Source organism: Pleurodeles waltl, chromosome 7 (genome assembly GCF_031143425.1).
Source record: "Pleurodeles waltl isolate 20211129_DDA chromosome 7, aPleWal1.hap1.20221129, whole genome shotgun sequence".
Classification (NCBI taxonomy): Eukaryota; Metazoa; Chordata; class Amphibia; order Caudata; family Salamandridae; genus Pleurodeles; species Pleurodeles waltl.
This window is the reverse complement of record NC_090446.1, coordinates 1349244964-1349266159: the sequence shown is the minus strand read 5'-3', so window position 1 is coordinate 1349266159 and position 21196 is coordinate 1349244964. Positions and strand designations below refer to the sequence as shown.

At 46.0% G+C, this 21196-nt stretch overlaps 1 protein-coding gene across 4 annotated transcripts in view; it reads left to right on the top strand.

The window, feature by feature from the left end:
- PPP6R1 (protein phosphatase 6 regulatory subunit 1) overlaps nt 1-21196 on the top strand; it is a 745577-nt gene that overhangs the window by 195271 nt on the left and 529110 nt on the right. For all 4 annotated transcript variants that reach the window (XM_069200760.1, XM_069200759.1, XM_069200761.1 and 1 more), the window contains exon 8: nt 20513-20678. In XM_069200760.1, the coding sequence (XP_069056861.1) occupies nt 20513-20678 (166 nt within the window). The remainder of the gene's footprint in view (nt 1-20512; nt 20679-21196) is intronic.

Here is a 21196-nt window from a genome sequence, read left to right as displayed (position 1 = left end):
AACAAGTGGTGGAAGAAGGACAAAGTATCTCTAATAATCAGATACGGTCTTCAATGGATGCAGCAGATACGGCTGCAAGGACAGTAAATACTGCAATAACAATAAGAAGGCACACATGGCTCCGCACGTCAGGTTTCAAGCCGGAAATTCAACAAGCCGTGCTAAATATGCCATTTAATGAACAGCAGTTGTTTGGGCCGGAAGTCGACACTGCTATTGAGAAACTCAAGAAAGACACTGATACGGCAAAAGCCATGGGCGCACTCTACTCCCCGCAGAGCAGAGGCACCTTTCGCAAAACACCTTTTAGGGGAGGGTTTTGAGGACAACCTACAGAAACCACAACATCACAAACAAGGCCCACTTACCAAAGCCAATATCAGCGGGGAAGTTTTCGGGGGCAATATAGAGGGCGACAATTCCAAAGAAGTAGAGGAAAATTCCAAAGCCCCAAAAGTCCTCAAAATAAGCAGTGACTCACAAGTCACACATCCCCATCACATAACACCTGTGGGGGGAAGATTAAGCCAATTTTACAAACATTGGGAGGAGATAACAACAGATACTTGGGTACTAGCAATTATCCAGCATGGTTATTGCATAGAATTTCGCGAATTCCCTCCAACAGTTCCACTGAAAACACACAGTATGTCGAAACAACATATAAATCTTCTAGGATTAGAAGTTCAAGCATTGCTACAAAAAGAAGCAATAGAATTAGTACCAAAACAAGAACTAAACACAGGAGTTTACTCACTGTACTTTCTAATACCCAAAAAAGACAAAACTCTAAGACCTGTACTAGATCTCAGAATATTAAATACATACATCAAATCAGACCATTTTCACATGGTTACATTACAAGAAGTAATCCTACTGCTCAAACAACAAGACTACATGACAACACTGGATCTAAAGGATGCATATTTCCATATACCAATACATCCTTCACACAGGAAGTACCTAAGGTTTGTATTCCAAGGGATACATTACCAATTCAAAGTGTTGCCATTCGGAATAACAACTGCGCCAAGAGTTTTTACAAAATGTCTAGCAGTAGTAGCTGCACATATCAGAAGGCAGCAAATACATGTGTTCCCGTACCTAGACGATTGGTTAATCAAAACCAACACGCAAAAACAGTGTTCACAACACACAAATTACATCATAGAAACCCTACACAAACTAGGTTTCTCAATCAATTACTCAAAGTCACACCTTCTGCCATGTCAAACACAGCAATACCTAGGAGCAACAATCAACACAGTAAAAGGAATTGCCACTCCAAGTCCACAAAGAGTCCAAACATTCCAAAATGTCATACAAGCCATGTATCCAAACCAAAAGATACAGGTCAAATTAGTAATGAAACTCCTAGGCATGATGTCCGCATGCATAGCCATTGTCCCAAACGCAAGGTTGCACATGCGGCCCTTACAACAGTGCCTAGCATCACAGTGGTCACAGGCACAGGGTCAACTTCTAGATCTGGTGTTGATAGACCGCCAAACATACATCTCGCTTCAATGGTGGAACAGTATAAATTTAAACCAAGGGTGGCCTTTTCAAGACCCAGTGCCACAATACGTAATAACGACAGATGCATCCATGACAGGGTGGGGAGCACACCTCAATCAGCACAGCATCCAAGGACAATGGGACATTCAGCAAAAACAGTTTCATATAAACCACTTAGAACTGTTAGCGGTATTTCTAGCTCTGAAAGCATTTCAACCCATAATAACCCACAAATACACTCTTGTCAAAACAGACAACATGACAACAATGTATTACCTAAACAAACAGGGAGGAACACACTCGACACAGTTGTGTCTCCTAACACAAAAAATATGGCATTGGGCGATTCACAACCACATTCGCCTAATAGCACAATTTATTCCAGGGATTCAGAATCAGTTAGCAGACAATCTCTCTCGGGATCACCAACAAATCCACGAATGGGAAATTCACCCCCAAATACTGAACACTTACTTCAGAATGTGGGGAACGCCACAAATAGAGCTACAGGGAGTGCAGAATTATTAGGCAAGTTGTATTTTTGAGGATTAATTTTATTATTGAACAACAACCATGTTCTCAATGAACCCAAAAAACTCATTAATATCAAAGCTGAATATTTTTGGAAGTAGTTTTTAGTTTGTTTTTAGTTTTAGCTATGTTAGGGGGATATCTGTGTGTGCAGGTGACTCTTACTGTGCATAATTATTAGGCAACTTAACAAAAAACAAATATATACCCATTTCAATTATTTATTATTAACAGTGAAACCAATATAACATCTCAACATTCACAAATATACATTTCTGATGGATACAACTACCTGTGGATTCCTCACCTCATGAATACTCCCATGGCGCCAGCATTCGACGGAAATCTTCTTACTAGTCTCTGCACGTCGACGAGGACGTCACTGTCTCTCACGCGACGCCGTCTGACGTCATACAGGCAATAAGAGGTCCTCGACGACGTGCGGACCTCAGTTCCCTTTTTTCCGTGCATTCGAAACGGTTATCTTCGAGGGAGCAACTGTTACTCTTGCGGTTACAGTGTATATCTTGCTGCGCTTTCTCTGTGGAAATAATGTCGCAGAGAAAGTCTGGATTTAAGCCTTGTCGTGAGTATGGAGGCAAGATGTCGGTGACGGATCCTCATTCCGATTGCCTTTGGTGTTTGAGCTCCGACCACGACGTCTCGACTTGTGATTCGTGTCAGCACATGAATCCGAAGGCCCTTAAAGAACGCGAGGCGAAGCTGTTTATGGCCAAGTCAAAGGAGAAGCATCACAAGAAAAAGTCTTCTCCAAGACATCGGCGTCATCGAGACTCCCGGCGCCGTAGAGAATCTCGGCGTCATTCAAGGGAGGCTCGTTCCAGGTCTCCGGATCGGCGCCGGAGGACATGGGAGGTCAGCCCCACGGTGACGCCGCATCCTTCGACGCCGTTGCTCTCTCCGACGTCTCCAACTTCGCCTGGACAGGCGTCGGTGATTGAGGTATTGGAGCCTCAGGTGTTTTCTCCGGCGCAGACGCCGAGGCCGGCGTCGGGGTCGCCTCCGAGTCAGGCACCCCAGTATCCGGCTTTTCCCACCCCTGGAGCCGATAGTTCCGCATTCTTGAATGCGATGTATGCCATCTTCCAACAGATGGCTCCAGGGGGTGCTCCGGCTGGGCCTTTGGCCTTTTCTTTGGGTGATCCTGCGCCTCTTCGGCCGGCACCCTTTATGCCCTTTCTCCCGTTTGGGAACGTGGGCTCGGCGCCAGTGTCGGCGCCGGTGGCCGCTCCGATGGCTTCGGAGGGATTGGCCCCAGGGATTTCCATCCCGTCGACGTCGAGATTTCGGCCTGTGACTCCGGTGGGTCCATCCGTTTCATCTGCTCTTCAGTCGGCGCCGAAGTTACCTGTGGCGCCGGATGCGGCGTCGGTGGCTTCGGAAGATCGGCGCCGATCTCCGACTTCGGCGGAGGTGTTGTCGACTCCGCGGATTGAGCAACGACTGCATTCAAGGAGGCGTGCTCTCCGGGTACTAGAGGAGCAGGAGTACCAACGAGCCCTAGAGGAAGGAGAGCTAGAGGACTCGGGTGATGGGCTGCGTGGACTGGAGTCGGCCAGTGGGCTGGACACTTCCCCTGAGTGGGACCTTTCGTCCCCAGGGGATTATACCGAGGAAGCTGCTTCCTTTCATACAGTGGTACGGAAGGCAGCTAGTTTTTTGGACCTGCCTTTGCCGGTGGTGGAGGCGAAACAAAACCTTCTGACAGAGGTGTTGCATCCAGCCTCAGCCGCGGCGGAGCCTCTATTACCTTTTAATGACGCTCTGCTGGATCCGGTCTTAGAGGTGTGGAAGAAGCCGGCATCTTCCCCAGCAGTGCACAGAGCCGTGGCCAGGAGGTATCGGACGGCTCCAACTGATCCTGGTTTCCTATCTAGGCACCCTACGCCGGAGAGCTTGGTTGTGCAGGCCTCCTGTTCGTCCAAGTCAGCGCCTGGTTCTTTCCCGACGGTGCCTGGGGACAGAGACTCAAAAAAGCTAGAGGTGCAGTCGAAGAAGATTTTTTCGTCCTGCAGTCTGGCGTTAAAAGCCACTAATGCGACCTGTATCCTGGGGAGGTATATTCATGCTCTGATGGATGACATCTCCTCTTCGTTTACAGAGCTTCCCCAGGGTCTTTTGGATCTTGTCTCTGATGCCCAGGCTGCTGCGACCCAAATTATCCAGACGGGACTGGATACCACCGACTCGGTAGCCAGAGCAATGGGCACAACTGTGGTGGAAAGGAGACAGGCCTGGCTCCGTAACTCGGGCTTTTCGGCAGATATACAGTCCACATTGTTGGATCTCCCGTTTGATGGGGACAAACTGTTTGGGGCTAAGGCTGATTCGGCCTTGGAACGTTTTAAGGAGAGCAGGGCCACGGCAAAGTCGTTGGGACTCCAAGCTCCTTCTTCCACGGCCTCTTCCAGACTCTTCAGGAGGTTTCGTGGATTTGGGCGTGGCTCTTCCTCCTCTTCCTTTCGGGGAAGATATCAGCAACCTGCCTCTTCCCATCCCTATAGATCTTTTAGGGGGAGGGGTAGGGTCCGCACCAGGGGAGCCTCTCAGCAGCACTCTGCCTCTTCCTCATCCTCTGGCGGGGTGCAGCAGGGGAAGCAGCCTTAGGCTTCCACCATTTCCCACTCACTCCTCTCCTGTAGGGGGAAGATTACAGCATTTTCTCACCAAATGGGAGACTGTTACGTCGGACACTTGGGTTCTCAGTGTTGTGGGAAAAGGCTACACCCTTCCCTTTCGGGAGTTTCCGCCCCTCATCCCGCCCCGCCCTTCGTATTGTTCACAAGAACACCTCCTGTTGCTAGAACAGGAGGTAGAAGTCCTCCTTTTAAAGGGCGCGGTGGAGTTGGTCCCGGAGCAGGAAAGGGGTCAAGGAGTTTACTCAAGGTATTTCCTGATTCCCAAGAAGGATGGTCGTTTGAGACCAATTCTGGACCTGAGGATCTTGAATTGGTTCCTCAAGCAGGAAAAGTTCAAGATGCTGACCCTAGCACAGGTGCTTTTGGCGTTGAACATGGAAGACTGGATGGTGTCTGTCGACTTGCAGGATGCTTACTTTCATATCCCGATACTCAAGTCACACAGGAAGTATCTCCGGTTTGTGGTGGGATCGCAACACTACCAGTTTGCGGTCCTTCCGTTTGGTCTTACTTCAGCACCTCGAGTCTTCGCGAAGGTGATGTCGGTGGTTGCGGCAGAGCTCAGAAGGAAGGGGATAGCAGTATTCCCTTACTTGGACGATTGGTTGATCAAAGCCAAGTCCCCGGAGCTTGTGTTGCGTCATCTGCAGTCAACAACCCAGTTGTTGTTCGACCTGGGCTTTTCGGTGAACGAGCCCAAATCTCACCTGGAGCCCTCTCAGCGCCTCCTGTTCATAGGGGCAGTACTGGATACGACATTGGGTCGGGCCTTTCCTCCGCCTCAGCGGATTCAAGATATTCAGGATTTGGTTCCAATGTTTCGAAATGGAGCGGTAGTTCCAGTCCTCAAGGTCCTTCGTCTGCTCGGTCTTTTTGCCTCCTGCATTCTGTTGGTCACGCATGCTCGCTGGCACATGAGGGCTCTTCAGTGGTGCCTCCGAAGGCAGTGGTCTCAACACAGAGGGGATCTAGAGGGTACTGTCAAGATCTCCAGAGATGCTGCTGTGGATTTGAAGTGGTGGATTGCAAGCAACAATCTTTCACAAGGAAAACCGTTCCAGCAGTCGCCACCAGTGGCCACAGTCATAACGGATGCTTCCACTCTAGGGTGGGGAGCTCATCTGGGGGATCTGGAGATCAAAGGTCTTTGGTCTCCAGAGGAACAGATTTTTCACATCAATCTGTTAGAGTTACGGGCTGTGCGTCTGGCTCTCAAGGCCTTCCTCCCTTCCCTTCGTGGTCAGTCGGTACAGGTCCTAACGGACAATACTACCACGATGTGGTACATAAACAAGCAGGGAGGAGTGGGGTCGTACCTTCTCTGCTTGATAGCAAACCATCTGGCCGGAGTCTTGAACGTGCGTGCGGACAGTCTCAGTCGCCACTTCTCGGCAGACCACGAGTGGCGTCTCCATCCAGATCAAGTCCGTTTAATCTTCCAGAAGTGGGGGTTTCCTCGGGTAGATCTGTTCGCCACTCGAGAGAACGCGCATTGTCCGTTGTTCTGCAGCCTTCAGTATCCGATGCAGGAAGCGTTGGGGGACGCGTTTCAAATGACCTGGTGCGGCCAGTTGCTTTACACGTTTCCTCCCATACCCTTGATTCCTCGAGTATTGAGGAAGATTCGCCAAGACCGGGCTCTAGTAATCTTAATAGCTCCGGATTGGCCAAGGAGGGTGTGGTACTCCGACCTTCTCCAACTCTCAACGTGCCCGCCGCTCCGTCTCCCTTTCAGGGCAGACCTCCTCTCGCAGTCGCAGGGGCAGGTTCTACACCCCAACCTCCAGAGTCTGCACCTACATGCCTGGAGATTGAACGGGGCAACCTGAGTTCCTTCTCTCTCCCGCCTGAGGTAGTGGATGTTATATTAGCGGCCAGGCGACACTCCACTAAATCTATCTACGCTAATAGGTGGTCTAAATTTGTTGCGTGGTGTGGAGAGAGGCAGATTGATCCTTTACAAGCTCATCTATCGGACGTTTTGTCTTTTGCTCTATCTCTGGCGCAGAAAGGTTGTGCAGTGGCTACCATTAAAGGTTATTTATCGGCCTTGTCAGCCTTCATATGTCTTCCAGACCAACCATCTTTATTTAAATCCCCTATTGTTATCAGATTCTTGAAAGGTCTTCTAAATCAATATCCTCCAAAGCCATTCGTTATGCCGCAATGGGATTTGTCCTTAGTCCTGACTTTCCTTATGGGGTCCCCTTTTGAACCTATGCATTCTTGCCCCTTGAGGTATTTGGTTTTAAAAACAGTCTTCCTGATAGCTATAACATCAGCAAGGAGAGTGAGTGAGTTGCAGGCCTTATCAGTAAAACCCCCTTATACAACTTTTTATGGGGATAAGGTGGTGTTGAGAACCAAGGCTGCTTTCCTCCCGAAGGTTGTTTCACCCTTCCATTTGGCTCAGGCAATTACTTTGTCCACGTTCTATCCTCCGCCTCATCCTTCCAAAGAGGAAGAAAGACTGCACCGTTTGGACCCAAAGAGAGCGTTGAGCCTCTTTATCGATAGAACAAAGGATTTCAGGCTGGAGGATCAGCTGTTTATTGGATACGTGGGCAAGAGGAGAGGAAAGGCAGTCCACAAGAGAACACTATCCAGGTGGGTTGTTCTTTGCATTAAAATATGTTACTCTTTGGCAAAGAAGGATCCTCCTGAGGGCATTAGAGCTCATTCCACCAGAGCTAAGTCGGCCACTTCGGCCTTAGCCAGAGGTGTTCCTGTGGTCGACATCTGCAAGGCCGCAACTTGGTCGTCCCTTCACACTTTTGCAAAACATTACTGTTTAGATTCTGAGGTTAGAAGGGACGGCCATTTTGCACGGTCAGTGCTGCAGGATTTCTTGGTTTGACCATTTAGGCACCCACCGCCGGGCGTGGTACTGCTTTGGGACTCTATTCATGAGGTGAGGAATCCACAGGTAGTTGTATCCATCAGAAGAACGAGTTACTTACCTTCGGTAACGACTTTTCTGGTGGATACATTAGCTACCTGTGGATTCCTCACGGTCCCACCCGCCTCCCCGTTGCCTTTATGGTCTTGCCAAGTAATCCTTGAGTGCGCTCCTCTTGATCTTTGAGGGTGCAATAGATGTATATATATAATATATTTATATATATATATATATATAGGTATATGTGTATATATCTTTATGTATATACTTGGTGTGTGTATATATTTTAAAAGAGAGAGTTTTATATATATATATATATATGTACATAAAAAGATTTACAGTTATTCATACAATGTGGTGTATTTTTACAATATAATGGATGTTGCTTTGTTCTTTCATTGCATTGCCTGGTTGTTCTCATGCACGTAAAAAATGATTGGTACTGACGTCCGCACGTCGTCGAGGACCTCTTATTGCCTGTATGACGTCAGACGGCGTCGCGTGAGAGACAGTGACGTCCTCGTCGACGTGCAGAGACTAGTAAGAAGATTTCCGTCGAATGCTGGCGCCATGGGAGTATTCATGAGGTGAGGAATCCACAGGTAGCTAATGTATCCACCAGAAAAGTCGTTACCGAAGGTAAGTAACTCGTTCTTCTTACATTCAAAAACAAAACAAAAACAAATCAGTGACCAATATAGCCACCTTTCTTTGCAAGGACACTCAAAAGCCTGCCATCCATGGATTCTGTCAGTGTTTTGATCTGTTCACCATCAACATTGCGTGCAGCAGCAACCACAGCCTCCCAGACACTGTTCAGAGAGGTGTACTGTTTTCCCTCCTTGTAAATCTCACATTTGATGATGGACCACAGGTTCTCAATGGGGTTCAGATCAGGTGAAGAAGGAGGCCATGTCATTAGATTTCCTTCTTTTATACCCTTTCTTGCCAGCCACGCTGTGGAGTACTTGGACGAGTGTGATGGAGCATTGTCCTGCATGAAAATCATGTTTTTCTTGAAGGATGCAGACTTCTTCCTGTACCACTGCTTGAAGAAGGTGTCTTCCAGGAACTGGCAGTAGGACTGGGAGTTGAGCTTGACTCCATCCTCAACCCGAAAAGGCCCCACAAGCTCATCTTTGATGATACCAGCCCAAACCAGTACTCCACCTCCACCTTGCTGGCGTCTGAGTCGGACTGGAGCTCTCTGCCCTTTACCATTCCAGCCACGGGCCCATCCATCTGGCCCATCAAGACTCACTCTCAATTCATCAGTCCATAAAACCTTAGAAAAATCTGTCTTGAGATATTTCTTGGCCCAGTCTTGACGTTTCAGCTTGTGTGTCTTGTTCAGTGGTGGTCGTCTTTCAGCCTTTCTTACCTTGGCCATGTCTCTGAGTATTGCACACCTTGTGCTTTTGGGCACTCCAGTGATGTTGCAGCTCTGAAATATGGCCAAACTGGTGGCAAGTGGCATCGTGGCAGCTGCACGCTTGACTTTTCTCAGTTCATGGGCAGTTATTTTGCGCCTTGGTTTTTCCACACGCTTCTTGCGACCCTGTTGACTATTTTGAATGAAACGCTTGATTGTTCGATGATCACGCTTCAGAAGCTTTGCAATTTTAAGAGTGCTGCATCCCTCTGCAAGATATCTCACTATTTTTGACTTTTCTGAGCCTGTCAAGTCCTTCTTTTGACCCATTTTGCCAAAGGAAAGGAAGTTGCCTAATAATTATGCACACCTGATATAGGGTGTTGATGTCATTAGACCACACCCCTTCTCATTAGAGATGCACATCACCTAATATGCTTAATTGGTAGTAGGCTTTCGAGCCTATACAGCTTGGAGTAAGACAACATGCATAAAGAGGATGATGTGGTCAAAATACTCATTTGCCTAATAATTCTGCACTCCCTGTGTGTGTGTGTATATATATATATATATATATATATATATATATATATATATATATATTCGATGGCATCTGTCGCTGTAGATACGCATGTTTTGCAATAGCTCGCCATCTGGTGTTGGGCCGGAGTGTTACAAGTTGTTTTTCTTCGAAGAAGTCTTTCGAGTCACGGGACCGAGTGACTCCTCCTCCTTTTGTCTCCATTGCGCATGGGCGTCGACTCCATCTTCGATTGTTTTTTTTCCGCCATCGGGTTCGGACGTGTTCCTGTCGCTCCGAGTTTCGGAACGGAAAGATATCTAATTTCGGAAGATTTTCATCGGTATTGTTGCGTTCGGGATCGGCGTAGTTAGATTCAACACCGCATCGAAGATCGAAGAGCTCCGGTGCCCTTCGGGGTAGTTTTTCGATCCCCCGTCGGGGCCTGGTCGGCCCGACCGCGTGCTGAAGAACGCCGATGGAACGGACCCCGTTCCGTTTCTGCCCCCAAATGCCACAATAAATACCCCTATACAGACCAACACTTGGTCTGTGCCTGTCACCTGAGCACAGTGAAGCCACCTGCGAGGCCTGTCGTGCGTTCCGGTCCCGAAAAACACTCCGAGACCGTCGAGCCAGAAGACTTCAGATGGCGTCCGCGCCGACAGCCCACCGAGAGTTCGAGGAACAAGAAGAGGAAGGTACCTTCTCGATCCAAGAATCGGACTCCGAAGGATTCGACGATACACAAACCGTGAGTAAGACGTCGAAAACCACACAGAGGAAGATTTACAAGGCCCAGGGGACGCCACTGCCATCAGGCCATGGCTCCACCCATAAATTCGGTGACCGACCGTCGGCACCGAAAAAGGCCCAAACAGTGCCGAGATCGTCCGACTCCGGTCGAGACACCGGCACGCAGCCTTCTCGGGACCGAGAAAGTGCTGGAGACAAGCCTCGACACCGAGATGCCGGTGTGGACACGGCTCGACGCCGAGACAGCGGCACCAAAGAAGATCGACGCCGAGAGGTTTCGGCCCCGAAAAAGAAAAAAGTCACCTCGGAGCCGAAAAAACACGCAGACAGGGTTTCGGTGCCGAAACAAACTGCAAGCGACCCAGCTTCAGGCTCTTATACAGAAGAGCACTCGCTAACCTCCCAAATGCAAAAGCCTAGGTTTGAGGAAGAGCTACAATCAACTGATGTATACCATACGCAAAAGCGTATTTTCATACAGCAGGGGACAGGAAAAATAAGCACCCTTCCCCCCATTAGAAGAAAGAGAAGGTTGGAGTTCCAAACTGAACAGACACCACAACCAAAAGTGGTGAAAAGAGTTACCCCACCACCCTCTCCTCCGCCCGTAATTAACGTCTCACCAGCACAAACTCCATCACACTCCCCAGCTCACACCACCATAAGCCAGGGTGACCAAGATCAAGACGCATGGGACCTATACGACGCCCCAGTGTCAGATAACAGTCCGGAGGCATACCCTACGAAGCCGTCTCCACCAGAGGACAGCACCGCGTATTCTCAAGTGGTGGCTAGAGCAGCACAATTTCACAACGTAAGCCTCCACTCAGAACAGGTCGAGGATGATTTTTTATTCAACACACTCTCCTCCACCCACAGCTCATACCAAAGCCTGCCTATGCTCCCTGGTATGCTCCGGCACGCAAAAGACATCTTTAAGGAGCCGGTCAAAAGTAGGGCTATCACACCAAGGGTGGAAAAAAAGTATAAGGCGCCTCCTACAGACCCGGTTTTCATCACTACACCGCTGCCACCAGACTGTTGTTGTAGGAGCAGCTAGGAAAAGGGCCAACTCCCACACATCTGGAGATGCACCACCCCCAGATAAAGAAAGCCGCAAGTTCGAAGCAGCTGGTAAGAGAGTCGCAGCACAGGCTGCAAACCAGTGGCGCATCGCGAACTCCCAGGCACTACTTGCGCGCTATGACAGAGCCCACTGGGACGAGATGCAACATCTCATTGAACATCTGCCCAAGGACTTACAAAATAGGGCAAAACAAGTGGTTGAAGAGGGACAGACCATTTCCAACAACCAGATCCGCTCCTCCATGGACGCTGCAGATACAGCTGCATGGACAATTAATACATCTGTAACTATCAGAAGGCATGCATGGCTCCGAACGTCTGGATTTAAACCAGAGATTCAACAAGCAGTTCTCAATATGCCTTTTAACGAAAAAGAACTGTTCGGTCCAGAAGTGGACGCAGCGATTGAGAAACTCAAAAAAGATACGGACACTGCCAAAGCCATGGGCGCACTCTACTCCCCGCAGAGCAGAGGCAATTACAGCACATTCCGTATAACACCCTTTCGAGGGGGGGTTTCGGGGTCAGAGCACACAAGCCAGCACCTCACAAGCAACACCGTCCAGTTACCAGGGACAGTATAGAGGAGGTTTTCGGGGACAATATAGAGGAGGGCAATTCCCTAGGAATAGAGGAAGATTTCAGAGCCCCAAAACCCCTACTACTAAACAGTGACTCACATGTCACTCACCCCCTCCACACAACACCAGTGGGGGGAAGAATAAGTCATTATTACAAAGCATGGGAGGAAATCACTACAGACACTTGGGTTCTAGCAATTATCCAACATGGTTATTGCATAGAATTTCTACAATTCCCTCCAAACATACCACCAAAAGCACAAAACTTGACAAAACATCATTCCAATCTCCTGGAGATAGAAGTGCAGGCACTATTGCAAAAGAATGCAATCGAATTAGTGCCAAACACACAAATAAACACAGAAGTTTACTCACTGTACTTTCTGATACCAAAGAAGGACAAAACGCTGAGACCAATCCTAGACCTTAGAGTAGTGAACACTTTCATCAAATCAGACCACTTTCACATGGTCACACTACAAGAAGTATTGCCATTGCTAAAACTACACGAATACATGGCAACTTTAGACCTCAAGGATGCTTATTTCCATATACCAATACACCCATCGCACAGGAAATGCCTAAGGTTTGTATTCAAAGGAATACATTACCAATTCAAGGTACTGCCTTTCGGATTAACAACCGCACCAAGAGTCTTTACCAAATGTCTAGCGGTAGTCGCTGCACACATAAGAAGGCAGCAAATACATGTGTTCCCATATCTAGACGACTGGCTAATCAAGGCCCATTCGTTAATAGAGTGCTCAAATCACACAAATCATAGGCATGATGTCTTCATGCATAGCCATTGTCCCAAACGCAAGACTGCACATGAGGCCCTTACAACAGTGCCTAGCATCACAATGGTCACAAGCACAGGGTCACCTTCTAGATCTGGTGTTAATAGACCGCCAAACTTACCTCTCGCTTCTGTGGTGGAACAACATAAATTTAAACAAAGGGCGGCCTTTCCAAGACCCAGTGCCACAATACGTAATAACAGATGCTTCCATGACAGGGTGGGGAGCACACCTCGATCAACACAGCATACAAGGACAATGGAACGTACATCAAACAAAACTGCATATAAATCACCTAGAACTTCTAGCAGTTTTTCAAGCACTAAAAGCTTTCCAACCAATAATAGTTCACAAATACATTCTCGTCAAAACAAACAACATGACAACAATGTATTATCTAAACAAGCAAGGGGGGACGCACTCCACGCAGTTAAGCCTGCTAGCACAAAAGATTTGGCGTTGGGCAATTCACAACCAAATTCGCCTAATAGCACAATTTATACCAGGGATCCAAAATCAACTCGCAGACAATCTCTCTCGAGATCACCAACAGGTCCACGAATGGGAAATTCACCCCCAAAATTCTGAACACTTATTTCAAACTCTGGGGAACACCTCAGATAGACTTGTTTGCGACAAAGGAGAACGCAAAATGCCAAAACTTCGCATCCAGATACCCACACAAACAGTCCCAAGGCAATGCCCTATGGATGAACTGGTCAGGGATATTTGCTTACGCTTTTCCTCCTCTCCCTCTCCTTCCTTACCTGGTAAACAAACTCAGTCAAAACAAACTCAAACTCATATTAATAGCACCAACTTGGGCAAGGCAACCCTGGTACACAACGCTGCTAGACCTATCAGTAGTACCCTGCATCAAATTGCCCAACAGGCCAGATCTGTTGACACAACACAACCAAAAGATCAGACACCCAGATCCAGCATCGCTGAATCTAGCAATCTGGCTCCTGAAATCCTAGAATTCGGGCACTTACAACTTACCCAAGAATGTATGGAAGTCATAAAACAAGCCAGAAGACCATCCACCAGGCACTGCTATGCAAGTAAATGGAAGAGGTTTGTTTGCTACTGCCATATTAATCAAATACAACCATTACACACAACTCCACAACATGTAGTGGGTTACTTGCTTCACTTACAAAAATCTAACCTGGCTTTCTCTTCCATTAAAATACACCTTGCAGCAATATCTGCATACCTGCAGCCTACCTATTCAACTTCCCTATATAAGATACCAGTCATTAAAGCATTCATGGAGGGCCTTAGGAGAATTATACCACCAAGAACCCCACCTGTTCCTTCATGGAACCTAAATGTTGTCCTAACTAGACTTATGGGTCCACCTTTTTAACCCATGCACTCCTGCGAAATACAGTTCCTAACCTGGAAGGTGGCATTTCTCATCGCCATTACTTCCCTAAGAAGAGTAAGCGAGATTCAGGCGTTTACAATACAGGAACCTTTTATACAACTACACAAGAATAAGGTCGTCCTAAGGACCAATCCTAAATTTTTGCCAAAGGTTATTTCACCGTTCCATCTAAATCAAACAGTGGAACTTCCAGTGTTCTTTCCACAGCCAGATACCGTAGCTGAAAGGGCACTACATACATCAGATGTCAAAAGAGCATTGATGTATTACATTGACAGAACAAAGAACATCAGAAAGACTAAACAACTATTTATTGCATTTCAAAAACCTCATGCAGGAAACCCAATATCAAAACAAGGTATAGCCAGATGGATAGTTAAATGCATCCAAATCTGCTACCTTAAAGCTAAACGACAGCTGCCCATTACACCAAGGGCACACTCAACCAGAAAGAAAGGTGCTACCATGGCCTTTCTAGGAAACATCCCAATGCAAGAAATATGTAAGGCAGCCACATGGTCTACGCCTCACACATTCACCAAGCACTACTGTGTAGACGTGTTATCCGCACAACAAGCCACAGTAGGTCAAGCCGTATTAAGAACATTATTTCAGACTACTTCCACTCCTACAGGCTGATCCACCGCTTTTGGGGAGATAACTGCTTACTAGTCTATGCAAAACATGCGTATCTACAGCGACAGATGCCATTGAACTGAAAATGTCACTTACCCAGTGTACATCTGTTCGTGGCATCAGTCGCAGTAGATTCGCATGTGCCCACCCGCCTCCCCGGGAGCCTGTAGCAGTTTGGAAGTTACCTTCAACTATTTGTATATGTATCATCTCAACCTTAAATAGGTGCATACTTAGTCACTCCATTGCATGGGCACTATTACTACAATTCAACTCCTACCTCACCCTCTGCGGGGAAAAACAATCGAAGATGGAGTCGACGCCCATGCGCAATGGAGACAAAAGGAGGAGTCACTCGGTCCCGTGACTCGAAAGACTTCTTCGAAGAAAAACAACTTGTAACACTCCGGCCCAACACCAGATGGCGAGCTATTGCAAAACATGCGAATCTACTGCGACTGATGCCACGAACAGATGTACACTGGGTAAGTGACATTTTCAATATATATATATATATATATATATATATATATATATATATATATATATAATTATGTATATATGTTTTAGGGCATTTTTTGCTTTTCTTAAAGGCATGTAAGAATTTTTACTTCAAACAGTTAAGTGAAAAAGATAAAATCCATAACTGTTAGTTCTTCCATGACTGTGCTTCTGGCGTGGAAGGTTGTGGGAAAAGAACTGACGTACGCGTGCCGAGGCGGCGTCTATATAGATAACCGTGACATCATAGACGGCTCCAACGACGCTGACGACTCACGCGGAGCCGGACGATGCAGGTGGATCCGAACAATGCCACCCGATGGCGCGCGCAGGGCACTGCTCAGCAGAAAAATTCTGGATTTGAAGCTGACGCCAAGGAAATCTAAGGTAAGGAATCTGCAGCTAGATAGTCTCTACCAGATAATTTGTTACCGCAGGTAAGTAACTTGTTCTTTAAGAAGTCTTTGAATGTTGTGTTTTTTTTTTTTACGAATAGTCTGAAGCAAGGGGGTTGGGAGGAGACTAAGACCTTAAATACTGTACTTTTTCAAAAAAATCTTTTACACTTGGTGTCCTAAACCGTTATCTTGATGTTGATGTAATGCAGTTTAGAAAGCTGTCATTCAGTACTGAGAGGGTTAAAATTAACACAATTCTGAAACTGCTAATGTAACAAACAGGTCATCATTAACTAGTATAGTTTTGTCCATGAAAACAGAGTGGTACACACGCAGTTCTCCATGACTAATCTCAGAGTTTATTAATCACTTACATGAACAGCAAGACATTTCTAATAGAAATATCATATTGAAGGACTCTGCTGCACATAACCTGATATACAGTATGAATAACAAACCAGCATTTATGAGTGAAGTAGTATACAATGATGCTGTTTGCATGAGAGAGACAACACACAAGAGAATACATAGACCAGTTACATGACAGGGTTTCACTAACAACCTATTAACAATTTTGATGAGGGAAGATGTTAGCAGATGCATTTTTCCTGGTCTCCACACCTGCCGCTGGAGAATCTATTTAGAGACTACAATGCCCACTCTGGAACCAAGTCTAATAACATACATATATCCTATAATTCACATGCAGCATAATAAACTACTTATTTGAAAAACATCCTTTATTTATATACAAAAAATATATTACATATACACATAAGAGTAAACCCCTATCAAAAAACAAAATGAGGACAAAAGAAAGTGCCAAAAGAACAAGTGTACGTGATTAGAAAAGAAAGAGAACCATAAGTCTCACAACTATCCAATGGAAACAAAGATTGAAAAAAACAAGCCTGTTGGTTCAACCTCTTCCACATTGAATCATTAAGATAAATACAAGAGTATTAAATCCCCATTCGAGCTCTTCCTTCATTATAAAAAAGAGAAAACAAATCCAGGCTCAACCACCATTGTTGATGTTTCGCCCCCCCTCTGGCTCCCGGGCTAATTCCGGGCTCACACACGGGTCTTCATCAGGACTAAAATGATAGGGGACCAACTTAGTACAATCTCACTCTTGAAGCCACAATCTTCTTCAACATCACTTCACCTCGCCTCACATCAGAGTCAACTCAAAATATGCTCCTTCCACCATGATTTCACCAAATCTCTTCAGAATAATCCAATCACAGCCCTTCAGATGCAATATGGAAGAGTGCCTCCTTTAAAGCAGTAGGGTGCTTATTCCCAACATCCCCGCCGGACATTTCTGTTTCGTCCCGCGAATTCTGTGCGTACAGTACACTTGAGGACGCACAGAGCGTCAAAAAGGAGAATCTGTGCCTCCTGATTTTCCTAAGGAGCATTAAGAGCAAGGGGCTTGGTCTGGAGGCCTACAGGTGAGAAGTGAGAACATGCAGCACCTGCAGCAGAGGAGGCTTTGGAATGGCGAATGTGGTGACAGAAGACTGAGGCATATGTCAGGCAATAAGGCGGACACCAGGATAATGAGGGTGGATAGGCTGTAATCCACTGCCCCTGACTGTGTAAACAGAGGAACCAATGTGACCGTGAGTGAGGAGTGCACTATCATCTGGTAGGATATTGGAAAACTGAGGCCTACGTAGTCTGCTCTGGGGACAGTAATATGGGAGCCACCGACAGATCATTACCTGATTGGTTTGCCCGAGAACATTAAGAACCTTTAGGGGGTGGTCTGTGGATAAATATTGAGACCCCTCAACTCCTTCAGAGACAGTGACATTATGGCGGGTGCCAGAACCTGAAGGAGCACAAGACCCAAGACACAGCAAATGCATTGCAAAGCTCTGACCAGGAAAGGTCCTTAATGCCTCATCCACCCAACTACAAAAACAAGAAAACCCGGTTCTAGGTTACTTGTGTTCTGGTTCAGGGAGGACCTGGCCTGTCAGTTTGGCATGGATTGTTCCCATGAGGAGCAGTATTTGCATATGGCTGGGTACAAACTGAGGAGGCATGGTGGGCAAAAAACGGTGGATTGCGAAGCTGCCATGAGCGATTGCCAGTGGCTGAGAGTAACTTTAGCATCCCATCCATCACCTTGTTTTTGCATTTGTCTCACTAAGTGCACTGGGTATGCCCAGACACGGGTCCTAGACTCCCTGTGCCACTAGAACCAAGCAATACCTGGCTGGAGAGCCCTAACTAGGGTGAAACTGGACCTAGGTTGCTTGTGTTTAGGTTCAGGGAGGACCTGTTCTGGCAGTTCGGGCTTCACTGGTCCTATGAGGAGCGTGTTCAAGACTGACTTGCATATGGCTGGGTCCAAACTGAGGTGGCTGGTGGGGGGGGGGGGGAACGTGAATTGGGATGTGGCCTGGAGTGATTGCCAGTGGCTGAGATAAATTCAAGCACTCCATCCATCACTTTGTTGTTTTTGAATCATCCACCCAACTAAGCAGAAGGGCTTAAAGCATATTGGCAGAGGTTCATGCCATCAGTGAACTCAACAACCGGTCTGAGAACATTCTGGAGGACTCCTTCAGGGGGCAGGGTGGATGATGAGCTCAAAGCAGAGTGAGTCACTTGTTGGAGCTATCCCATTTCTGCGAAAGGAGCATCCCAGGACACTAGAAAGAGCGGCAGTGGAAGTCATGGAACTTGCCTATTCACACAATTGAGAAGGAGGACAGTCAATGTGAAGCAGTGCCTGAAATAATTAAACACGCTGGGGAGGTGCTGCCCATCTCAGCTGCACCAAAGCGATCAGTCTGAGCCTCCAGTAAAGGACAAGACACTGAGGTGGGAGTGAACCGTGTTTCTGTGATTAAAAAAAAGCTTCAAACTTGTAGTAGGTGGTGGGATCTGCAATAGATGGTGCCTGGAGTAGCATAGAGTAAGTGTTAATGAGTATGAGTTGGAATGTGTATTCTGTAGTTTGAGGGTATGTGGTGACTAGCTGGATGTGTGTGTGTGTGTGTGTGTGTGTGTGTGTGTGTGTGTGTGTGTGTGTGTGTGTATGTATATATATATATATATATATATATATTTATTTATATTTGAGTTTTTGTAGTGAGGATGCTATGTGAGTATATAGTCTTGGATTGGGTATGATTACTAGGCTCGACAGTATGAAGTGCTTGGTGAGTCATATGATTATATCTTACCCTGTAAGTTTCAGTGTCACTGGTGTTTTGGTTCTGACATACACAAACAGGCAATGCCCTTGTCTTTGTACGTAGCTGGGGATGTCTGGGTGGTGGGCCACCCAGAGGAGGGACTAGAATAAGGAGAAAGCAGGAAGTAAGGCCACTTCCTTGGTAATGGATGGATAATAGGAGATGCAGTGCTCTCACTTCCTGTGCAGATGATGAATGAAAAGTCTTTTTGTCTGGCTTATTCTTTTGAATACAAAGTGGAAAGTGTTTTCCTCGGGATTCACTCTCCAAGCTTAACTGTTTGAAGCATCACTTTCAGCCGCCCTCTTTAAACAGACTGACTTGGTTTTGTGTCCTTTTAGGTCCGTCTGTTTGAAGAGGGCGGCTGAAAGTGATGCTTCAACCATTTAAGCTTAGAGTGAATCCATAGGAAAACACTTTCCACTTTGCAAGGAAAAATATGCTCTCTATTTCTCTCCTCTATTTATTTCTTCTTTCTCTTCTCTTTCTTCTCTCTTCGCTCTCGTCTCATCTCTCTCACTCTCTCTCAGGATCGACATGTTTGTTGGGTATTTTACACAACAAATGTGGCACTTGGTGCTCAAATGCCATATATGCACACCTTTAACTAGTGCATACTGGAGATTCTTAAAGCTTTCACGGACAGACAAGGACTTGTGGACTTTCTCAGCGGGCACAATGACAATACAAAAGTGAGAGAATAATCTAACAATTTACAATCCAGAATTGGGGCACACCAGACTTGGATCTGTTTGCCACAGTTCATAGCAAATAATATTCATGTTTTGAGTCTAGGTTCCGACACGACTATTCGCTGGGGGAAACTGTAGATAAATTGTTCATGGATATTTGCCTACACTTTTCCACCCCTTAAGCAAGTTCTGGCAGTGGTGCAAAAAAAAAAAATGCAACAAGCCATCATGACATTGATCGTCATTGCATCAGCATGGGCCAGACAGATGTTGTACTCCCTAGTTGTTTGAGGTGTCTATAAAACCACACTGCTGTCTCAGTGTGTCTAAATTTATTGACAGTGCAATAGCAGTTTGATTCCTCAAGTCTACAATTTGAATCCTTAATCTTGGGAAAACACAAAATGGGTTTGCTGTTTAGCAAAGCGGAAATACTTTGTTTAGTACTGTGAGCATAAGCAGAGCCATCTGTTTTGATGGGGCAAAATATTAAGTGTTTCGGAGCTGATGCGTAGGAATTTTCAGCTATGTTTTCCATATTAAATCAAACCTTAAACTGTGAACAACTTGCAATTTTCTGAACTCCGCTCTAGCTGGCAGAATAGCATGCAGCATGAAACACTGAAATCTGCAGGTATTTAACATGTGACTTACTGTAGATTGGTTGATTTGTTGTAAGGTATTCAGTTGGCTGATGTATGTTGGTGTATCCTTTCTATGCTGTCCCTGTAAACGACATTTTCTCCTTTTCTTATGTATTATGCACTGGTATACGTTAAGTAGATCGTAGACTTGCCTAATAGCTTGCGGTTTTCTTTAATAATGAGCTGTCTGGAGGGGGTACAGCTATAGAAAAATGTTGATGGTGTCTAATAAATTAATATGGGGTTTAAATGATGCCTAATGTTTTTAAGACATTGATTTGATTTCTTGTTACGTCTCACTATACAGAAATGAGCTTGGTGGAATGAGTGGCTTTTATTGCAACCTGGATGGGCAGCTGGAGATGAACCCACCTGAGCTTGACTTCACTTCAAGTCAGGCCAGTGCAGGGACTCTAGTTACCATAAAAGAAAACCTGAAAAAGTTTCACCAGCTTCTGCTCGAGCCACCAAAGGTATGAAATTTGTGTTGCCCCCAAGCCACTCTGTTGCCAAAGTGGAATAGATTAAAGGACTGTGGTGCTAATATGCTCTTTCATGTATACATGGCTGTTTTAGTAAATGTGAAACCGGCACAATAATCGAGTTTAACCTGTGAATCCTTGCTGTTTTATATTCCTCTATAGTTGTTTAGTAATAAGTCACCCAGGGAAGGTAATGACTGTTTTTGAAAGCACTAGTTGGTCATGTTTATGTAAATTCTTTAATCACCTTTCTATCATATCTTTATACCAAAACAACTCCAATGTTTTTTAAACAACTAAGTACTTGAAGGCATCTTTTTTTTTTTTTTTTTTTTTAGACATCCAGCAATAGATTTTTTTGAAACTGAGTAAAACATAAAATGCGCAGGTTAGACCTCCATAGTTTCTGGAACATCAGTCTCTTAGGATTGCACTTTCAATGAGCTGGTCAAAACTATTTACTTACACTTCTTTACTGTTTTCGTCAAGACTCTGCATAGAAGATGACT